Genomic DNA, 23,747 nt, shown 5'->3' on the forward strand with positions numbered 1-23,747 from the left:
CTAGCAAAAAATAAAATATGACTTAACTGGTCATTATCTATGAGTGATCACTATGCTATATAGTAGCATATTTATACTCTCACTTTTTACAACTGCCCTTCTGTGTGGCATTCTATGAACACATATATATTCATACTCAATAAACCTCAAAAATTTAACCTACATCTCTGTGTCAGTTGCTCAGTTGTGTCCGACTCTGCGACTCCACGGACTATAGCCCACTGGGCTCCTCTGTCCATGGAATTCTACAGGCAAGAACACTGGAACGGGTTGCCACTTCCTTCTCCAGGGGACCTTCCTGACCCAGGGATTAAACCTGGGTCTCCTGCATTGCAGGCAGATTCTTTACCATCTGAGCTGTATTTCTAGAATCACCAATTAAATTTCTGACTAGCCTTTTCCAGGAAAAGATACTAAGGTGAAACGTTTTGCTCTTTTAGGAAAACACCTTAAATTCTGGTAGGTAGCTTAACAAACATGCAAGCAATAAAGGCAATTTTAAAATGTCTCAGTGGGGAATTACTTTACTTGGGATGATGGAAAATACACTGGTCTAGAATCTGATCACACTGCAAGTCACAACCTGTGGCCTCAGTACAAGTCTTCCTAGACATCAGGTTTATACACGTGTTGAAAAACATAAAAAGCAATAGTTTGAACTAAACTAGAGTACCCTGTAACTAAAATGCCATGAATCTGTAATTTTCATCTATGTTGTTAAATCAATGTATTCATTTAGAGCACAACACATAGATCCTCCCATCATTAAATATTCAGAGAAAGCTCTTCAAGTTCTTCACAAGGCATACAGTCAATGCATACCTGTCTAGGTTAGTGCTGCCAGGAGTATAGTCCTTGGCTGCAGCTCTGCTACCATAAAAAGATGACGACTGCAAAGGTAGAAGCCCTAGAAAAATGAACAGACACAGGAAAAATTCAATTCCTAAGTCAACCATTCAAGTTCATTTAATAATAAAATTACGCATTGGGCTTGTTTATATTTAACTCTATTTTCCCCTTTCTTTTCATCAAAGTAATACCTACATTGCATGTCTGAAGATCAAATACTGTGACTAGTTTGTAAGAGGTTACAAAAGAATACTCTCTAGCCCTAAAGCTCCACAAATTTTTCTTCCAATTTCTAACCAATTTTTGAAATTCAGTTTCTCTGATTTCCTCCATAACATTAGGCATAATTTATATAACATTTGTATAATTTCTCAATTTATTAATTTTAAACAGCATCAGCTGGCTCTCTCAAGAAAAATTAGAAATAATTTCTCATTTATATCACCTCTACTCCTCTTCTCTCCAACCAATTATCAGTTGTGTTATTTTATCATTTTATTTATTTTTTTGGCTGTGTCATGTGGCTTGTGAGATCTTAGTTCCTTGACCAGGGATTGAACTCCGGCCAGTGACAGTGAAAGCACCAGGTCCTGACCACTGGACTGCTTGGGAACTCCCCATCAGTTGTGTTGAGTTCTACTGATGAACTTTGCAACATTAACACACTTAAAACTCTCTACATTTTGTTCCATGAAACTTTACCAGTTGACCTCTTATACTTTCCTCTCTCTCTCCTCTTCCACATCAATACTTGTAAGATGTACCATAACTCCAACAGTATTAAATATTAATGCATCTATTAAGTATTAATACATCTTTAAATATTCTGTATTCTAACTATAGTGAAAGTGAAAGAGATGTTGCTCAGTCGTGTCCAACTCTTTGCGACCCCATAGACTGTAGCCTACCACACTCCTCCGTCCATGGGATTTTCCAGGCAAGAGTACTGGAGTGGGTTGCCATTTCCTTCTCCAGAGGATCTTCCCGACCCAGGGATTGAACCTGGGTCTCCTGCATTGTAGGCAGATGCTTTACTGTCTGAGCTACCAGGGAAGTCCTTTCTAACCACAGGTTGATTGTAAAAGCTGAAAACCAAAAAACAGCATTTATATAATGAATTATTACTTCAGAGGTGTGAATTATATTAGAGCTTTCTCTTTCTGTCAGAGTCCAATTTATATGTAAGTCTGAACCCCTAGACGGAGAAGGCAATGGCAACCCACTCCAGTACTTTTGCCTGGAAAATCCCATGGACGGAGGAGCCTGGTAGGCTGCAGTCCATGGGGTCGCTAAGAGTTCGGCACTACTGAGCAACTGCACTTCCATGCATTGGAGAAGGAAATGGCAACCCACTCCAGTATTCTTGGCTGGAGAATCCCAGGGACGGGGGAGCCTAGTGGGCTCCCGTCTATGGGGTTGCACAGAGTTGGACATGACTGAAATGACTTAGCAGCAGCAGCAGCAGCAGTCCTAAAAGGAGACTGTTTCTAGAGTTCAGATGAAATGAATTCTCTCAAACTCCCAATTTATCAAAATCATGCCGTATTTTAGCTTTCTTCTATTTCAAGTTAAACACAATATTCAAATCAATACTAGATACATGAGTCTCTAAGAAGTTCAGAGCACCAGAGTGATGCTAAGTATAGGAAGCAGCAATAAAAATTCAGGGACAATCTTTTAGTTTTTGTTAAAAACAAGGTGAGCTTATACAACTCTTTATGCGATAATTACAAGATCTTCTGGAACTTCTAATAACCAGAAACACTGATAAGTTTTAATTTCAACAACTTTAACTCCTTGGATTCATTCCATGGTCCAGGTACTTTGACAATGAAAGAACTTAATTCTAGGTAGTTGAATAGGGAGATGTAAAGCTTAAATTCCTTGTAAGCAAAATAAAAATCCCCTTATAGTTCTAATATTTTAAAAAATATTTTAGCCAAGTACCAGGATACAAATTTGGAGAAGGCAATGGCACCCCACTCCAGTACTCTTGCCTGGAAAATCCCATGGACAGAGCAGCCTGGAAGGCTGCAGTCCATTGGGTTGCTGAGAGTCGGACACGACTGAGCGACTTCACTTTTGCGCATTGGAGAAGGAAATGGCAACCCACTCCAGTGTTCTTGCTTGGAGAATTCCAGGGATGGGGGAGCCTGGTGGGCTGCCATCTATGGGGTCGCATGGAGTCGGACACGACTGAAGCGACTTAGCAGCAGCAGCAGCAGGATACAAATTAGGTAGGGCTTCCAAGGTGGCTCAATGGTAAAGTATCCACCTGCCAAGCAGGGGACATGGGTTTGATCCTTGGTTTGGGAAGATCCCCTGGAGAAGGAAACGGTAACCAACTCCAGAATTTCTGCCTGGGAAATCCCATGGACAGAGGAGCCTGGTGGGCTACAGTCCATGGGGTCACAAAGAGTTGAACACAACTGATCGACTAAACAGCAACAACAGGATATAAATTCGCATCCAATAACTAGTACAAAATTTACACAGTGTTCCTAAATATGTGAGAAATATGCCCCAGTTTACATTTCTATTTCTAGTTAATACTATATATCATATCATAAACAACTATATTATGCAAACACCAAATACTTACCTGATGTCCTATTCTCTTCTGACTGTTTCAAACTCAGTTGCTTCTCTCTACTGCTGGTTAAATACTTTCTTGAGGGATCTGTCATAGCCTTGTTGTTCCTATAGTTAATAATTTAATTCAAACATATATGTATAAAGATATGATTCTTAATTTTAAATAGTTGTCATTAGAATTTACATTTCAATTGCTGAATTAATTGACATGCTTAGAAGTTACACTACAAGGTGTTAAAACCTTACGTAAATGAGAATCATAAAAACAAGCTTTTCATTACCTAGTCAAAAGTCAATCCAATCCAAAACCCTGGTTATTAGGCAAAAATGAAGGAGCAGTTCCTTTATAAAAAAGTCAAACCAGAGACAGCAAGAATATATAGGTTTTCTTTGCCAAAAGCAAGCCCAGATGAAATGAGTCAGCTACTAAGACCAAAAGAATCAATTAAGAACTAAAGTGAAAAAATTATAATAAAAAAAATTGAAAATAAAAGAAGCAAACCATTCGATCTTGATAATGAATAGCTCTAAAAAGTAAAATAAGCAAAATCCAAAATGTTCTTATAGTCTTTGTAACTGAATTGTTATCACTAAATGTCAACAACATTTCAATTCATAGTGACTAAACTACTTTAAGTTCATGAACATAAAGTTAAAATTTCTTAAGCCCCTTTCCCCTGATCTATTATTCCCAAATACCTGAACCTATATTAAGTAGAGGGTCCATTGAGAAACATGCTCATGCTTTGATTAAAAGAGCTTATTTTAGGAGATCCATCATGGATAAAGCCTACAAGCAGACAATGTAGATGCTCCACCCAGATTCCCTCTGGTCTTATTTTTGTATCCTCTCTTTCACACCAATTAAAGATTTTTCCTCCCAATTTTTTTTCCTTTAATATTAGACTATAGGTGGTTAACAATGCTTTGTTACTTTCAGGTGTACTGCAAAGTGATTTAGTTATGCATATACATGTATCTATTCTTTTTCAAGTTCTTCTATTTGGGTTGGTTTTTAAATTTTTTTGATAGCCAGTACCTAGGGTTCCTCTTCACAAGATTGTCCTCAAGCTACTAGAGCCTTTGCCTGCACTCTCAGAGTCAAAAGTAAGGTCAGGTGCTCAAGGATAGAAGTCAAGCTCCCCTGCCTTGGATTAGAACAGTTTTAAGGTGAAATGTATATAACAGAATTTCTCTCTGGGATTAGGATGAAGCCTAAACTCTGCATTTTTCTGATCAGAGATCAGATTTTTGTCTGAGATCACACTCACTCATTTTCTCCTGCACTGCAGTATCTTGCTTCTCCCAGTCCCTTCCTGGTATCCCCTGGGAATAATTCCTAACTAAATCACTGGACACTACTCTCCATTTCAGGGTTTGTTTCTAAGAAACTTGAACAACAGTTAGTGCTAGAAAAGGTCTAGGAAGCACACTCTAAGGACAAGATTCTGGAACTGGATCAATTATTTGGCAATGGTAGCAGAAATACCATTGGCTGGTGGTAAAATCTTTGGTATCCTAAAGTGTAATACCACCAAGACTTTTCATCTGTAGTGAACTGGGCTGGGACAAAGTAGAAGAGGATATAATTCCAGCGTTTGAAAAATGTGTTAGACTGCACAATGGACCTTACTGGTGTTATAGCAATGTTCTAAAACTGGATTATGGTGATGGTTGCACAACTCAAAAAATTTAGCAAAAATACAGAATTATACATTTAAAACAGGTGAATTTTATGGTGTATAAACTGTACCTCAATAAAGCTGTTAAAAAAAATCCCAAATTATTTCCTTCCTTGTATCCAAGCCCTCTATTATGAAATGCCATCTATTTCCCTATCCCTTAATAAGGCTGGCCTTGTGATTTCCTTTTCCCAAAAGAATCTAACAGACACAACAGTACCTGAGTCCTGATTCTAAGGCTACAGGCACCATGCAAATTTTCACTCATTCTTTTGGAACCCTACCACTGCCATGTGCTTAACTTCCGGGTAACCCTACCAGGTGAAAAAAGAAAACATGGCTACTCTCCTGCATCACCCCAACCACTAGACAGCCAATCGCCAGTCATACAAGGAATGCCACTGTGGACCAGCTAATCCCGAGCCAACTTACCAAATGACCATGCATGTATGAGAAAATGAGAGAATCCAGTCACAACTGGCCAAGACAGGCCTAGATAAACAGAACCACTTAAATGACCACTGACTTATAAGCAATAATAAACAGTTACTATTTTAAGTATATTGTTATACAGCACTAGATAACTGATATAGTGATATGGGGTAAATAATCATAAAGACTATGGGTCATCAAGGAACTATGCAACCAGAGCAAGCCATCATGAGCTGGGTGCTCTCACACCAATGAAGTTGTAAGATCAGGAAGCTACAGCAGTAATCCATCATAAAATGCGAGTGGTATATCCATGTAAACAAGAATAGATAATGAAAACAGATCTATGAGCATTCTGGTGACCAGACAGAAGAAGAAATAAACCTGTGCCTGATTCATGGATGGATCATCTCGGTACACTGATACAAGCTGAAAATGAACCGTTGCTGCATTGCAGCTCCACTAAGGGACTGCCCTGGAACACAGGACTAAGACGAAATCCTCCAATGCATAGAGTTTGAGAAGTGGACCTCACTGTCCATTTCGTATGGAGAGAAACGTGGGCCAGAGGAACCTTGGATGGTGGTAAATAGTCTAGATGGATGATCAGGGGCCTAGAAGGAGTAAGCCTGGAAAATCAGGGGAAAATGATTTATGGAAGAGGTTTATGCATAGTATGAACAAAGGGTGAAGATCTGTTTCACATGTTAATGCTCACAAGAGAACTTCACTGAAGAGACATTAAACAATCACCCATGTAACCTGTCTAGTGGATGCCAGTCAATCTCTATACTCAGCCATCCAAATACTTCCACAAAGGGCCCATGAGTAATAGGCACAGTGGCAGAGGTAAAAGCTCCAAGTGCACTCTAAAATAGGGGATCCCTTTTAGTAAGTCTGATTTAGCAACTTATGCTGATCAATGTCCAATTTCTCAGCTACTCTAGAGGCTGATCCCTGGCCCTTGAATGAATACTATCCCTTAAGGATCACTCATCTAGAGCCAGACATCCTGGAATGTGAAGTCAAGTGGGCCTTAGAAAGCATCACTATGAACAAAGCTAGTGGAGGTGATGGAATTCCAGTGGAGCTGTTTCAAATCCTGAAAGATGATGCTGTCAAAGTGCTGCACTCAATATGCCAGCAAATTTGGAAAACTCAGCAGTGGCTACAGGACTGGAAAAGGTCAGCTTTCATTCCAATCCCAAAGAAAAGCAATGCCAAAGAATGCTCAAACTATTGCACAATTGCACTCATCTCACATGCTAGTAAAGTAATGTTCAAAATTCTCCAAGCCAGGCTTCAGTAATACGTGAACCGTGAACTTCCAGTTCAAGCTGGTTTTAGAAAAGGCAGAGGAACCAGAGATCAAATTGCCAACATCTGCTGGATCATCAAAAAAGCAAGAGAGTTCCAGAAAAACATCTATTTCTGCTTTATTGACTATGCCAAAGCCTTTGACTGTGTGGATCACAAGAAACTGTGGAAAATTCTGAGAGATGGGAATACCAGACCACCTAATCTGCCTCTTGAGAAATCTGTATGCAGGTCAGGAAGCAACAGTTAGAACTGGACATGGAACATCAGACTGGTTCCAAATAGGAAAAGGAGTGCGTCAAGGCTGTGTATTGTCACCCTGCTTATTTAACTTACATGAAGAGTACATCATGAGAAATGCTGGGCTGGAAGAAGCACGAGCTGGAATCAAGATTGCCGGGAAAAATATCAATAACCTCAGATATGCAGATGACACCACCCTTATGGCAGAAACTGAAGAGGAGCTAAAAAGCCTCTTGATGAAAGTGAAAGAGGAGAGTGAAAAAGTTGGCTTAAAGCTCAACATTCAGAAAACGAACATCATGGCATCCGGTCCCATCACTTCATGGGAATCAGATGGGGAAACTGGAAACAGTGTCAGACTTTATTATCTGGGGCTCCAAAATCACTGCAGATGGTGACTGCAGCCATGAAATTAAAAGACGCTTACTCCTTGGAAGAAAAGTTATGACCAACCTAGATAGTATATTCAAAAGCAGAGACATTACTTTGCCGACTAAGGTCCGTCTAGCCAAGGCTATGGTTTTTCCTGTGGTCATGTATGGATGTGAAAGTTGGACTGTGAAGAAGGCTGAGCACCAAAGAATTGATACTTTTAAACTGTGGTGTTGGAGAAGACTCTTGAGAGTCCCTTGGACTGCAAGGAGATCCAATCAGTCCATTCTGAAGGAGATCAACCCTGGGATTTCTTTGGAAGGAATGATGCTAAAGCTGAAGCTCCAGTACTTTGGCCACCTCATGCGAAGAGTTGACTCACTGGAAAAGACTCTGATGCTGGGAGGGATTGGGGGCAGGAGGAGAAGGGGACAACAGAGGATGAGATGGCTGGATGGCATCACTGACTTGATGGACGTGAATCTGAGTGAACTCCGGGAGTTGGTGATGGACAGGGAGGCCTGGCACGCTGCGAGTCATGGGGTTGCAAAGAGTCGGACATGACTGAGCGACCAAACTGAACTGAAGGAAACCAAACAGACATTTGGTGTTAAGTTGATTATATTAGACTCCTTCCATCCCAGAAAGGGTAGCAATTAATTCTGGCTGGGACTGGCATATTATTTAAGGTTTGCTTTTACCTTTCCTGCCCACAGTGCCTTGGCTACACTGCTATCTGAGGGCTTTATAAGAGTATATGATTTATTAACATGAAATCTTACATAACATCATTGTGGAATGAGGAATCCACTTTACACAAAAGAAAAGGAGGTATATACAATAAGGGCATATGGACCAAAGGATCCACTGGTCCTATCGTAGATCATATTTACCTCAAAGCTGATGGCCACAGCCTTTAAAGGTGCAGATTAGAGATGATCTCGTTAGGAACTGGGTGCCCTTCAAGATACAATATATAACACAAACCAACAGGCCATTACATTTATAGAGAATACATGGGTCTGGAAACCAAGAAGTAGGAATGCCTCCACTATCAGTCTTAATAACACACTTGGAGAATTTGTGCTTCTTGTTTCTTCAATTTAGATTTTGTGGATCTAGCAGTTCTGGTTTCCAGAGGAGGAAATTTTTCACAAGAGAGGACAAGAAGAATCCCATTTAATCTAAAGCGATGGCTGCTACTCATTTTGGGCTTCTGATCTCACACGCTAGTAATGCTCAAAAATCTCCAAGCCAGGCTTCAGCAATACGTGAACCATGAACTCCCCTGATGTTCAAGCTGGTTTTAGAAAAGGCAGAGGAACCAGAGATCAAATTGCCAACATCCGCTGGATCATCGAAAAAGCAAGAGAGTTCCAGAAAAACATCTATTTCTGCTTGATTGACTATGCCAAAGCCTTTGACTGTGTGGATCACAAGAAACTGTGGAAAATTCTGAAAGAGATGGGAATACCAGATCACCTAATCTGCCTCCTGAGACACCTGTATGCAGGTCAGGAAGCAACAGTTAGAACTGGACATGGAACATCAGACTGGTTCCAAATAGGAAAAGGAGTGCGTCAAGGCTGTATATTGTCACCCTGTTTATTTAACTTATATGCAGAGTACATCATGAGAAACGCTGGGCTGGAAGAAGCACGAGCTGGAATCAAGATTGCTGGGAAAAATATCAATAACCTCAGATATGCAGATGACACCACCCTTATGGCAGAAACTGAAGAGGAGCTAAAAAGCCTCTTGATGAAAGTGAAAGAGGAGAGTGAAAAAGTTGGCTTAAAGCTCAACATTCAGAAAACGAACATCATGGCATCCGGTCCCATCACTTCATGGGAATCAGATGGGGAAACTGGAAACAGTGTCAGACTTTATTATCTGGGGCTCCAAAATCACTGCAGATGGTGACTGCAGCCATGAAATTAAAAGACGCTTACTCCTTGGAAGAAAAGTTATGACCAACCTAGATAGTATATTCAAAAGCAGAGACATTACTTTGCCGACTAAGGCCCGTCTAGTCAAGGCTATGGTTTTTCCTGTGGTCATGTATGGATATGAGAGTTGGACTGTGAAGAAGGCTGAGCGCCGAAGAATTGATGCGTTTGAACTGTGGTGTTGGAGAAGACTCTTCAGAGTCCCTTGGACTGCAAGGAGATCCAATCAGTCCATTCTGAAGGAGATCAACCCTGGGATTTCTTTGGAAGGAATGATGCTAAAGCTGAAGCTCCAGTACTTTGGCCACCTCATGCGAAGAGCTGACTCACTGGAAAGGACTCTGATGCTGGGAGGGATTGGGGGCAGGAGGAGAAGGGGACAACAGAGGATGAGATGGCTGGATGGCATCACGGACTCAATGGACGTGAATCTGAGTGAACTCCGGGAGATGGTGATGGACAGGGAGGCCTGGCACGCTGCGAGTCATGGTGTCGCAAAGAGTTGGACACGACTGAGCGACTGAACTGAACTGAACTGAACTGATGCTGGCAGAGCAACAGGCAAGGAAAGGAGTTACCATACTGTAACTGACTTAAATTATTATAAGAGGGCAGGGTAGCTGCTACATGATAAGGGCAAGAAGAATATGTCTGGTATAAAAGGAAATTCACCAGGGAATCTCTTGGTGCTTTCAAGCTCAGTTTTAACTCTGCATGGATAATTGCAGCAACCACAGCCCGACAAGTGCACAGTGACCACTGGCTCAGATCCCCCAGGGAAGAAGATCTCAGTCATACCACCAGAAAAGTCATCAACACTATCAGAGTGTTAATGAAAAATGCAGAAAATCCAGAATGGATCCTATAAGTAGATAATATCAGTTACAGCCTCAAGGCTATTTGTAGCAGTAAGGACAAAAAGAGCCACACCTCATCCCACTAATCCTCCTTTTTAAATATTCTCACCCAGAAATTGAAAAGCATCAATGTGAAGAACCTGTAATAAGATGGTGGGGCTTTCCTGGTGGTCTTGTGGTAGAGAATCAGCCTGCCAATGCAGGTCACATGAGTTTGATCCCTGTTCTGGGAAGAACTAGCTCAGTAGTAAGACAGAGGGTAAAAACACAGATATTACTGACTGGAAAGCTGGTGAGCACTGTTATATCTCAACAAAATAGTCACAGAACTGTTATCTGTAATGTTTTAGGAGGCAGAACTCAAAGGAAAAGACTGAGACAATTAAGAACACTGGTCTGTGTTAGCACTTTTTACTGCTCTCAGCAAGGTTCTATTCAAGACAGATAAATCTGGGTTAGAACTAGCAGGTTTGCAATCAAGGTTGAAAATGAATCTCTCTCTTTGTGCCAATGTCCTAGAATTAAAATTGTGTGGTAAGTGGAGGGCATGTGGTACTAAAAAAATCCAATTGCTTCTGATTCTCAAACTAAGGCAATGCTAAGCGGTAACTGGAGAAGTAGTTTGTGAAAAACTGATGTTAATATTAGGGAAAACTGGATGAGGGGTATACAGGTACATCTCAATATTATCTTTGCAACTTTTCTGTAAATCTAAAATTATTCCAAAATTTAAAAGAATCAAAATAATAACAAAAATACTGGCCTTAATTCTTTCTCAAGCCTATAAAACCCTGCATGTTCTACCTTTAAAAAAACTTCTAAAACTTTTACATTTCTAGACTTTTCTCAACTTCCAGGACTACATCAGCATCAACTAGGCCACAAAGCTGCATGGCTCCAAAGAACACAGTCTTCAAAACCCCCTTCAGCTATGGCCTTGAAAGATAACAGACAAAGGGAATCTGTTAAAGGGCAAAGCCAAGAGTCATATGAAGTACAATGAGCAAGGGCTCCTCCCAGAAGATCGGACAGAGACTGTTACAGGGGTTAATTAAGAACTTATTCCACTGCTTTCATTGTCTTCACAATTTCTGCCTAACAAGATTTTCTCTCTACTATAGACCAGTGACTCCTCAGTTCCCAATCCTTGTCTTTTCTAAATGGGAATTTTTACTGTGGTTATCCTGTGCTTACTCCAGCAATGTATAATAAATGCTATATGTGTGGAGACAGGAGTGAGGAATGCAGATTAACTTGCTTTTTAGTTTTTAGGTACAACACCACTTTGCCAACAAAGGTTCCTATAGTCAAAGCTAGTTTTTCCAGTAGTCATGTATGGATGTGAGAGCTGGACCATAAAGAAAGCTGAGCACAGAGGAATTAATGCTTCTGAACTGTGGTGTTGGAGAAGACTCTTGAGAGACCCTTGGATGGCAAGAAGATCAAACCAGTCAATCCTAAAAGAAATCAATCCTGAATATTCATTGGAAGGACTGATGCTGAACCTGAAGCTCCAATACTATGGCCACCTGATATGAAAGAACTGACTCATTGCCAAAGTCCCTGATGCTGGGAAAGATTGAAGGCAGGAGAAAGAGACGACAGAGGATGAGATGGTTGGATGGGATCACTGACTTGATGGACATGAGTTTGAGCAAGCTCCAGGAGTTGGTGATGGACAGGCAAGCCGGGTGTGCTACAGGCAAGAGGGTTGCAAGGAGTCAGACACAAATGAGCAACTGAACTGAAGTGAACAAGACCATGAGGTGTATGGTCCAAGGCACACCTAGACCTTATGGAAAGAACTGCACATAACCCAGAGATAACCCTGGACTCTGAGCTGGATATAATGACTAAATGAGATTTAGAGGCTGTCTCCATCAGGGTGAAGGTAGGGGTACTCTGCATATGGGAAGAATGATTAACAAAGGTAAATCTTTAGCTAGAAGGGTAAACTATGGGAGACTGTTGTCCCCAAATAACCACTGTACTCCTTTGTTGTAACAGTAGAATTTGGGCTAGGCATACTTCCCAGATCTCCTAACGTGATATAACCACATGACCAAGTTTTGGCCAATGTAATATGCATAAAAGTTATGTATACAATTTTCAGCCTACACAAAAGCTGTATGCCCTCCCTTTGCTCCTTTCCTCCTTCCCAGTAGGAATACAGATATGAGAGTGGAGGCTGAAGCTATCTTGGTTCATAAAAGGGAAGATACTTATTAAGAATGGCAGATAGAAGACAAAGGAACCTGAGACTATGGTGATTGTAGTTTAAGAGAACACACCAGTCTTATCAGCTACCTAGATTTTTGTATCTGTTATAGCAATAGAATCAAGAACTCAAACTATAAAAGTTTCTTTAGCTTTTTTCCCAACTTCTTTCTGGTGACCCTTTGGCCTTCAACACCAGTTAACTGACTACCAACTGACTTCTGTTAAGGTATTCACTGGCAACTAAGTAATAAGTTTTCTCTCTCAGAAGACAGACAAAATCCACAAGTCTCCCATTAGGAGGAAGAGGATTGTGAGCTAGGGACTGTCCTACTGCAGGTATGCTCTTTTGTTCAACCCCAGAAGTAGCTCTAAAGGACTGATGCTCCTTGCCTAGAACCTATGCTGGTTTTAATACCCTTTTACCCCTAAGGTAACTTTTCACATGAATAAGGTAAAAACTGTACTTCTTTTTTTTTTACAGGTAAAGGAAAGAAGGAAGGAGGGGCATTCATACTAAAAGAGCAGCAAACAAAAAACACTTATATAGAGTTCTTCAGCTCTATCCTTATTATAACTGTTGCAAACAAATAAAGCCAAGATGGGAGAAGTGCACTAAAACGAGCAAAGCAATACTAAAGGCCAAATCCTCTCTCTATTGAGCCTACAGTGTACTGTTACCAAAATACTCTAAATCCTGTTCTGTCTCTGAGATTCCCATAAACTGAAGACCATCCCAATTTTCTCTAGTGGTTGTAATTAGTAATGGAAGAAATACTGATCAAATGTTATAAAAGTTCTTAAAGTAACTTACGATGATGAATCATTTTCCTTAGGGTAATCTTCATTCAACTCTGAGCCAGATGACAGCATTCTTTTTCTCTTTTCAGTCCTACAGAGAACAGAGAAAAACGGTTATTTCACATTACTAAAAAGCATAAACCAACATACTCAAGAACAAGAACTGTGACTACTGCTATCTAACTCTATACACCACATTTAAATACACTGTGTATCTGCAAGCTCTATACATGTCACTAACATAAATCACAAAAGACAAATATTATCTCCAAAAAATGCACTTTACAAGTTGTTCTTTTAACTAGAAGTCTCCTCCTTTTCCCCAAGTTACTGGACTTTCTAAAAGGCTTAAAAGACATTTCTAAATAGGCAGAGCTAATGACTAAGAAAGAAAAAAAAATCTTTCATACCTATTTTCTAATAACCCTGATCTAAGAGGTGTGGATGTAGATGTCAAAGGGGGAATTGTCCGGGTAGGAGTTACTCCATTTCCTGCTGCAGCCTTAATTGATCCTCTACTTGGATTACCAAGAACTTTTCGAAACGGAGTATCATCTTTAGTTTCCAAACTTCCTCTTTTTGAAGAGACCTATAAGAATAAAGTTTAACATAGCTAATTTTTCACATTAATTGGCATATGTTTAGACCAGTGATCCTCATATACGGAACTTTTAAAAAATATCCACAATTGGAGACCCATCTCCAGAGATTCTAGCCTATCTGATCTGGGGGTAAGGTCCAATCATCAATACTTCTTTTTTTAAAGAACATTAGGTGATTCTAATCAGTGTCAGATATTGAGCTTGACATGTATTTTCGTATATTACTCTTGTAAGCTTAGAAATTCCACAGCATACCTGGAAGCAGAAAAGAATTTGCTCTGAATTACTGATTTAAAAAAAAGAAAATAACCTCACAGACGTAAGAGCCACATGAAAGTAGATCTGTAAGAAAGAAAATCCAATTATGACTAATTTAAAGTGAGCTTCCCTGGTGGCTCAGCTGGTAAAGAATCTGCCTGCAATATGGGAGACCTGGGTTCAATCCCTGGGTTAGGAAGATCCCTTGTAGAAGTACATGGCAACCCACTCCAGTATTCTTGCCTGGAGAATCCCCATATACAGAGGAGCCTGGAGGGCTACAGTCCATGGAGTCACAAAGAGCTGGACACAATTGAGTGACTAAGCACAGCACATTACAGCAAAGTGACATAAATGTGAGAAAAAGGAGCAACAATGACATTTAGTTGCCACAATTTAAAAGCCAAGTCACATGTACAGCATATGATTTTTGAGGGGGTTCTAGTATGGAGAAATGAAACAAATACATAAAATGATGGGGAGATTGAAGGTGAGACAGAACCTACTGGCAGAAGATGAATCAGAGTCTACCCCAAAACACAGCAAAAATATTCCGAGAGAATACATACTTTAACTCTATGGAAGACTTCTAATTACTTTCCACAGAATTACAATCTTAGAATAAAAAAAAAAGAATCTGAGGATATCTGGATGATTTAAAAAGTTGATTTTCAAATGGATAATTGATTCTCAAGATTAAAAAAAAAAAACCAAAACACTATTATAAAAGCCATATACTGAGAAGTCTCTTTTATCACCCCAATGTCATTCACTCAGTTCTACTTCCCATCCTCCTACACACCTTGTAAGTATTCTACATTTTTAAGGAAATGAAAATCAGTATTTTATTTTTCTAGTTACATAAATGGTAGCATGCTATATGCATACTGTTTTGCATATTTTTCAACCTTTTTTGACCATGACCCCACAGTGAGAAATATTCTACATCACAACCTATTATACATACATACAAATAAAACTGAAAATTTCGAAAACCAGTACTTATCCTTACTGTGTAGAATATGTTCTCTATTATTTTCTATTCTATTTTATTTAATGGTAGTCACAACACACAAAATTGATTTTATAATCCCACTATTAATAGAAATCATTATTTGTAGAAGTATAAATATTTGCCTCTACTAGATATATTAACACTTACAGTTTAAATATTCTAACACTTTAAATTTCTACCTGTAAATGGATGAACCTCAAAGTAATTATGAGTAAAAAACCCAAACAAAAAATTATACACTGATTCCACTTATATAAAACTCTAGAAAATGCAAAGTAATCTAGAGTGACAGAGGGCAATTCACTCATGGCTTAGGGATAGGGGCCAGACAGGGAGCTGGAGAGAAGGATTACAAAATGCGATGAAGAAGCTTTCAAGGGCTATGGCTATGTTCACTAGTTTGATTATGGTAATGATTTTGCAGGTACGTACATAAATCAAAACATATCAAACCGCACACTTTAAATATGTGCAATTTACTGGATATCAATCATGCCTCAATAAAAATGTTAAAAAAAACACAACACTCAACTTGTAAAAACAAACTAACAAAAAGAAACCTTATTCACTGACTGCTTAGTGCTTTAAGTAATCAACCCATCTCCACACAGTCAAACAGAATTCATTACTTACAGGAGAGTTTCAAAGTTTCTCTATACACCTGGTTTACCTTTGTAAGACAAATTAAGAGACAAAGCACTGCTAAGGTGCAATAGGGCAAAGTAAGTCTCAGGACTGGCTGAATATTTATGAAAGAAAAATTATTAAAAAGCAAATAGAAGACCTAACAAATCAGTCTAATATCGTATAGTATAGGTAAAGTTCATAATGTAGAACAGACTCAGAAAAGTATCAAAGAAATAGCAACAGCAAATATTTACAGGGTTGTTAGTACATGGTATTGGGGGCTAAGCATTTTTATAATACGCATTATTTCACAGCAACGCTTAAAGTATTTTTGCTGTCTCAATTTTACAGATGGGTACTAAGGCTTGAGATACCTAAGGAGGAGCTTCTCCAATGGCCTACAACTAGTAAGAGGCAGCATCAAATCTCAAACCCACATCTAACTTCAAAGCTATGTTTTCAAAAACTACACTGTGATAAATTTCAGGTATGTGTAAAGTATCCTTGTGATAATGCCAGAATTATTAGACATTACAATCTAAATTCTACTTCCTGCAACTACCTTATAGAATGTCTAAGATTATCATCTTTTAAAAAAAAGCTAGAAAGATTCAAATGAACATACCTGATTGTCCGAGTAAGAAAGCTGCCTGTTGGTTTCCTTCTGTGAGGTCCTGCTGCCCAGAATAGCTCCAAAACTACCAGAACCCTGAGAAGGTTTCATGGCTGGTGGGGGGAAAAAAAAAATCCAATCAATTACTTTAACTAAGAGATTTGTCATTATTATTATTTAATACTAAGGAAACAGAAACAGGAAAAATAAAACAAATCTAAGTGCTTATCTGACAGAAAATAATTCCGATATGTACAGTAACAATTTAGAGCTAGGATCAAGCAAAAAATTAAGTAACAATGCAAAAACCTGGAAATATGTAGTAGAAGGATAAATTTTTGAATGCTAGAGATTCTCCTGTATAAACATTTGGTAATTAACACTATAGCAAAGTCAGTCAGTGAACTAACTTTGCACACTGGATGCTAAGCACGTGTCAGAACCAGTGACAGACATATTTCTAATAATGCATACCCCAAAACTTTCTAAGTTCAGCGAACAGAATAAGTGGCTTCTTCTCTAAAGAAATCAATGCTAGTTTAAAGGACATGCACGGTAATGTATAAATATGGATTTTTATATACTTTAAAAAGTATTTCAAGGGAATTTCCTGGCAATTCAGTGGTTAGGACTCCGCGCTTCCATTGCCAGTGGCCCTGGCTGGGGAACTCAAGATCTCATAAGCTGCAGGTGGCCAAAAAAACCACCCAGTAGTCTATATTTTAATTTTGTTAATTTCCCACTGAAGATCATCTGGAATGTTTTAATTTATAAACACTGCAAATAATGCCAAACATCCTTTTACATATCTTCTTGCACTAATGCAACAATTTTCATAGGGTAAAATTCCTTAGAATAAGAATTATTGGGGTAAAGGATGTACAATTTTAAACTAAATTGATATTACCACTATTCCTCAAAAAAAACAAAAATCTCCAAGCTCCTACCAAGTATATTAGAGTGTCTTGCCTCCCCTCACACTACTGCCAATGTGATAATAAGAATTTGAATTTGTTTAATTATTGGTGAAGCTGAGAATTTTTTCACATTTATGAGACACCTGTTTTTCTTCCTGAGTTTTCCTATATGTCTATTTCTCTACTGAACTGTCTTTTTCTTACTGATTTGGAAAGTCAGTATTTATATACTAGTAATATTAACTCTGTCACTGTGACTAATATTTTCATCTTTTCTTCTTTCCTTGTCACAGAGATCATTTAAATTTTTTACACAGTCCAAGTTATTAACCTTTTCCTTTATTGATTCTGGTTTTATGTCATACTCAGAAAGGTCATTCCCATCCACATAATATGTTAAAATCCATTCTACTCTTCTAATAATACTTTTATCACTTTTTTTTAAACACTGAAATCTTTGATCAGTGTAAAATCTAGTTAGATGAAGGAGTAAGATAAGGACTCAGTTTTACTGTCTTCTTAAATAGTTAGCTAGTTGTCCTATTTATAGACAACACTGTTCAGCAACCATTAGTCTTTTTCCCATTGATTACAAACACCACACATTATACTTTAAATGTTTCAAAGTGTTCTTATATTCATTAGCTTACACTTTGGGGCAGTTACGACAACTTAGAAGATTAAAACAACTTGACCAAGAGTACAGAATAAGTTAAGTCCACAGCTAGTCACTCTAAAAGCAGTAATGACTTACTGTGTACCTATCAAATACGGGTTATGACTTACATTAATGAACTCTAATTTTTTATTAAGCACTGAAATTAAGGTAAGAAAACATTCATTTTAGAGATGAGGAAACTGAAACTCTTTAATTAAAGGAACTGCCCAAAACTGCACAGGATATAAGCAGGGCTAGGATTCAAACCCAAATCTGTTTAGGTCCAAAGTGTGTTTTTCCATTACACCATGTTGTTCAGACTCAAATCTGGGCCCCAGTCTGCTGTGCTTTCCACTCTAATGCATTCAGAGACATACTTTCTTATATATGTCAATTTTTAAAACAGTGGTTCAATTAATATGGAATAAAACAAAAATATAAACAGAAAATAATAAAATAAACAGAAAATAAAAATAAAACAGAAATGTAGACATAATCCCTAACATATTCTAAAACTTTTAAATGGCACTCAACTCAATTCTAAAATTCAGTATTTAGAAAACTGACATGGTTCATTCAGATTTGGTAACATGAACACATGATGAATATGAACCAAATGGCAAATAACCATAAAAAATTTTTTTTAAACAAGAAAATAGTTTATCAAATAGCTATTAAATACAAGCAAGGAGGCACTGCTACATCTTTATTTTCTAAACGCTTTTAATGTGTTCTATTTGTTAAAAAAAAAAAACTCAGCAGTTTGTTAACTATAAAATACCAGTAATAACAAAGTACTGATGATGACAGAGCTGGAGAATAATAAAAATGAGTGAAAAACTCATTTTGAGCAACAGATTACTCCTAAAAAGATGCTTATAAATATGTATTCTTTAAAATCAAAACATTTTACATGAAAGGGGTTGGAGGAAGTAGGGGAATCTGATCACACTACTTGAATTTCTACGGTACCTTCTGTTTGTATAGAAAAATAAAACCTCAGAAAAAATTTCATATAAAAAAGCAACTATATAACATTTATATGACAAGATAAGTTTTCCCAAATGTAATTTAAATCCTACTCCTTCCTTAGACACACACTCTTTTGTGGAATCCTTAGGGTGTTCTACATAAACAATCATGTCATCTGAGAACAAACGCAAATTTACTTCTTCCTTTTCAATTTGGATGTTTTTCACTTCTTTTTCTTGCCTAAGTGCTCTGCCTAGGACTTCCAGTATTATGTTGAATAGAAGGGGTAAAAGGGGTCATCCTTGCCTTGTTTCTGATTTTGGAAAACCTTTCAGTTTTCCATCACTGAGCTATTGGCTTTTCATATAAGGCACTTATTATGTTGAGGTAAGATAGATTCCTTTAATTCCAACTTTGTTTCCATGTTTCCATCATGAAACAAAGTTAAATTTTATCAAATGCTTTTAATGCATCAAGATGATCATGTGGTTTTTGTCCATCATTCTGTTAAATTTGATGTATCACACTGCCAGATTTTTCCCATATTTTAAACTATTCTTGCATTCCAGAAATAAATCCCACTTGGTCATGGTGTATAATCCTTTCAGTGTGCTGTTGAAAGGATAAAGTGTTCAAATTTTTGCATCAATATTCAAGAGGGATACTGGACTACAATCTAGTAATATTTTTTATAACTAATGTTAGACCCTCGGATGATTAGTGCTTACCTGCATTAAGCCTGTTTTGATGGACTGCATCTAGAAACAACCTCATTTCCTCTGCATCCTTACTTGGTACTTTATCAATAGACAAGAAGCTGTTATCTTGTAGAGTTAACATTAAGCGGCTTTGCTTTGCTCCACTGGGTCGAAGCACCACATTTTTAATGTTATGACTTAGCTGATCAACACAAAAGTAAGAGTATCATTAAAAATGAGTTATAATGAAGCATAGTAAGTTGTATAATGAATACTAAACTATACGTTCTAAGATACATTTCTTACTCTTTCCCATATTAATTTAGTTTTTTTTTTTTTACCCAATCAAAAAGAGTTTCCATGTCTTGATACATTTAAATCAAAGATTTCACTTCTAGGAGAGGCAAACACTATTAAAATTTTACAGAGTAATCCTAACACTCTTGACTTTTTTGGTAGGAACTGCATATTTTCAGGTATAGTTACAAAAACAGAGAAGTTAATTTTCTAAGCTTTGATGGTTATACCATCACCAGTTTAGAAAGTCATATTGGATTAGAAGCTTTTTTCCTTTCTAAACAAAAGCTTATAAAATATCTAGCAAGTGGTGTATGTAGCTGCAATGAAAAAGGATATTCTGATCCAAACTATAATCCTGAAAAGAATTCTATTTCTCAAAAACACATCAACATAAACCTTTACCTACATTAGAACATCTTTTTTATTTTTTTAAACTATCTAAGCAGGCTCAATTAACTTTCAATCACAAAGCTCGTAAGTTCTCTGGAACTCTCTTAGCTTACTTCTCCCACTCCCCAGATCTGGTTCAATACTTCTCTTATACTCTTCCAGACTCTGGATATATGCTATTAAGTGATAACTTTTATTTTTTCTTGAATGAAATTTTTCCAAGACTAAATCAATAAATCTTGAACTTTTATCTTAATAATTCTCACAACCAGTCATCCTTATTTTCTAACATTCTCCCTCAGCAAGCATATACAGAGGTTTCTAAAGTTGCCTTTTGCTGAAGACATACCATCTGAACAGCATAAAGAAGTAAAAGCATCTCACAATTTTTTAAATTAGGGATAATTAACCTTGTGACATTACTTTGTCAACAAAGGTCCGTCTAGTCAAGGCTATGGTTTTTCCAGTGGTCATGTATGGATGTGAGAGTTGGACTATAAAGAAAGCTGAGGGCAGAAGAATTGATGCTTTTGAACTGTGGTGTTAGAGAAGACTCTTGAGGGTCCCTTGGACTCCAAGGAGATCCAACCAGTCCATCCTAAAGGAGATCAGTCCTGGGTGTTCTTTGGAAGGACTGATGTTGAAGCTGAAACTCCAATACTTTGGCCACCTGATGCGAAGAGCTGACTCACTGGAAAAGACCCTGATGCTGGGAAAGACTGAAGGAAATCACTAAGGATGAGATGTGATGGCATCTCATCACCAATTGGATGGCATCACCAATTGGATGGCATCACCAATTCAATAGACATGAATCTGGGTAAACTCCAGGAGTTGGTGATGGACGGGGAGGCCTGGAGTGCTGCAGTTCATGGGGTCGCAAAGAGTCGGACACGACTGAGCGACTGAACTACACTGAACTGACCTTATCTTGTGATAATTTTTAGATAAAGATGAAAAAACAATTTACTAGACTTAATTTATATTTCAAATTTAAATGACAGGTTTTAGACTCAAGCAGGTCTTTCCCTCACCTCCCAAATTTAATGAGTTAAATCTTGAAATCTCTTGAAATCTGTATTTGCTTCCTTTTGCTTCTTCCACTGTCTTATCCTTTGCTCAAGACTTTCACTTCTCATCTGAACTCCCACAATAACCTCTTACATGTCCTTATTCTCCCACTACCTCTTGAAAGTCATCTACCTAGCTGCCAAAGGAATTTAAACTTAAGATTCTTGGCTCCCTAGTAACTAAGTTCCCTTTAGTATGACAACGAAGATCTGGATATTTCAAGATCTGGTTTCTATGTAGCTCTTAGCCTCTACTACTGCCATTCACGCTCCAAATAATTTTCTGGTTTCCTGAATGTTTATTCACACTAGCATGTATCTGTACATTATAGAAATCATCTTTACCTTACCTTTACTGTGTCTAGCAAATTCTTACCTATCCTTTAAATTCTCAGAGCACAGAACACTTCCTTCTTTATGTTACATCAGTATCTCTGAGGTATTTTTACAGCTGAGAATGCATTTGGTTACTCTTAAGTTTGAGAGGAAAAGTGCCTCACTCAACTCTGTATTCTTAGCCCAGTACCCATCACAGTAATCTACAGGTGGTTAACAAATGAATGCTCAATGCAAAACTGATCTAGAACTGAGATGTAAAGTTTAATCACAGGTAGACTCATCATGCTTCTAAAGATCTATGTTTGCTTAAGTATTTAAATTAAAAAAAAAAAATTTACTGAGTGCTAATTTGAGTTGAGGACTCAAAGACTGAATCTCTGTTTTAAAAAAATCTTTCATTGAGATGGTCACATATATATGAATGTGGTAGAAACTATTGTTTCTACTACGCATGTCACCACCTATAATCTATTTAAGAATACTTTTGATACATAAAAATCATAATCAATTTACTTTCAAAAGTTAAAAGCAAAAACAGAAATTTTACTTCAGCTCAAGTTCTCAAGCGTTGTTTTATAAATTACTCTTCGAAAGAGTACTTTAGAATATTACACTTTTATATAATCTAATTAACAAATATAGCATTTTTAAGTGCAGAAAACGTAAGATGTTAAATTCAGCTAATATCAACATAAGTAATTCTTGGCTGTACAAGACAGAAGTGAAAACAAAATTATTTTTTATAGTGATAAAATAACGAGGTCCTTCAAAAGTTAGCAGAAGAGGGACTTCCCTGGTAGTCCAAAGGTTAAGAATCTGCCTTACAATGCAGGGGACTCGGGTTTGATCCCTGGTCAGGGAACTATTATCCCACATGCTGCAAAGCAAACTAAGTCTGCACACCAAAACTAAAGAATCTCTGCACTGCAACAAAAGATCCTGCATGATGCAATGAAGATCTTAGACCCAATGCTGCCAAATAAATAAATAATTAAAAAAAAAAAGTTAACAGAAGAAAATGGCTATAAGGATGACCCTGAATATCATCCTTGAATGGTCCATACCACAACCTTTGGCAGGATTAATTAGGAAGACGAAATTAAAAAGACACTAATGAATCCTATTAAAAGCTAATACTAAATAGTGATGAATTTATCACATATGTTGGTTCCCAGGGGGTGGGGACATAACTTCATAACTGAAGTTATCCTAATGTGGTTTTAAAAATAGCTTAGACAGTATCCAGACTCAGTTTCTCCCAGCTTCCTCTTCCCACCAGTTTCTTTTCAACAATGGTGACTACTTTCTACTCTTTATTATATACCATCAACAATTCTGCTGAATAATTTTTAACAGTATCAGCGACCTGAAAATTAAACAAATAGTAATCTAGTAGGGGTACTATGATATTTAGTGTGGCAGAGAATAGCTGTTCACTAAAGGATGTCATTTGAAGGTCTATTCCAAATCAAAATTTGGTTAATACCTGAAATATCCTTGGAATCCCTCCAGTATTGTAGTGAACTACTAGGCTGACTTTATTCTCTTTTTCCACAACTTCAAAGGATCCTTCTTTCCATTTTGTAATCCCAGTCTGCATACTTCGAATTCTGATAGGGCCATGTATCTTCAGAGGAGACATATTTTCTTTAAAAATAAATTGCTTCTAGCCAAATTAAAAAGAAAAAATACACCTTCACCTGACACAGTCTAAGGAAGAAAAATAAAATAAAAAGTTACAACTTACTAGTGATTTAAAACAAGAGTTTGAAAGAGAACACTTAATGAACCATCATACGTCTTTTTCTCCGTTTTCAATAAACTACCTTTTATTAAATATCCTCAAAGGCTCTGATTAGCTGGATAGCACTGGTAAGAACAAATGAAGCAGTCACTGATGTTCAGTGACTGAATTTACCCACCTTTTATTTTTTCTGTACATGCTCTCTCCTTAGCCATGTACCTGAGTCCATT

At 37.6% G+C, this 23,747-nt stretch overlaps 1 protein-coding gene across 1 annotated transcript in view; it reads right to left on the minus strand.

Moving 5' to 3' along the window:
- USP37 (ubiquitin specific peptidase 37) overlaps nt 1-23,415 on the minus strand; it is a 77,211-nt gene extending 53,796 nt beyond the window's left edge. The window contains exons 1-7 of the mRNA XM_068968142.1: nt 23,260-23,415; nt 19,705-19,876; nt 16,442-16,542; nt 13,725-13,903; nt 13,328-13,405; nt 3,452-3,549; nt 823-907 (exon numbers count right to left, since the gene is read on the minus strand). Coding sequence (XP_068824243.1) covers nt 823-907; nt 3,452-3,549; nt 13,328-13,405; nt 13,725-13,903; nt 16,442-16,542; nt 19,705-19,876; nt 23,260-23,415 — 869 coding nt within the window. The remainder of the gene's footprint in view (nt 1-822; nt 908-3,451; nt 3,550-13,327; nt 13,406-13,724; nt 13,904-16,441; nt 16,543-19,704; nt 19,877-23,259) is intronic.
- Nucleotides 23,416-23,747: the final 332 nt, after the last annotated feature.

This window comes from Capricornis sumatraensis, chromosome 3 (assembly GCF_032405125.1).
Source record: "Capricornis sumatraensis isolate serow.1 chromosome 3, serow.2, whole genome shotgun sequence".
Lineage (NCBI taxonomy): Eukaryota > Metazoa > Chordata > Mammalia > Artiodactyla > Bovidae > Capricornis > Capricornis sumatraensis.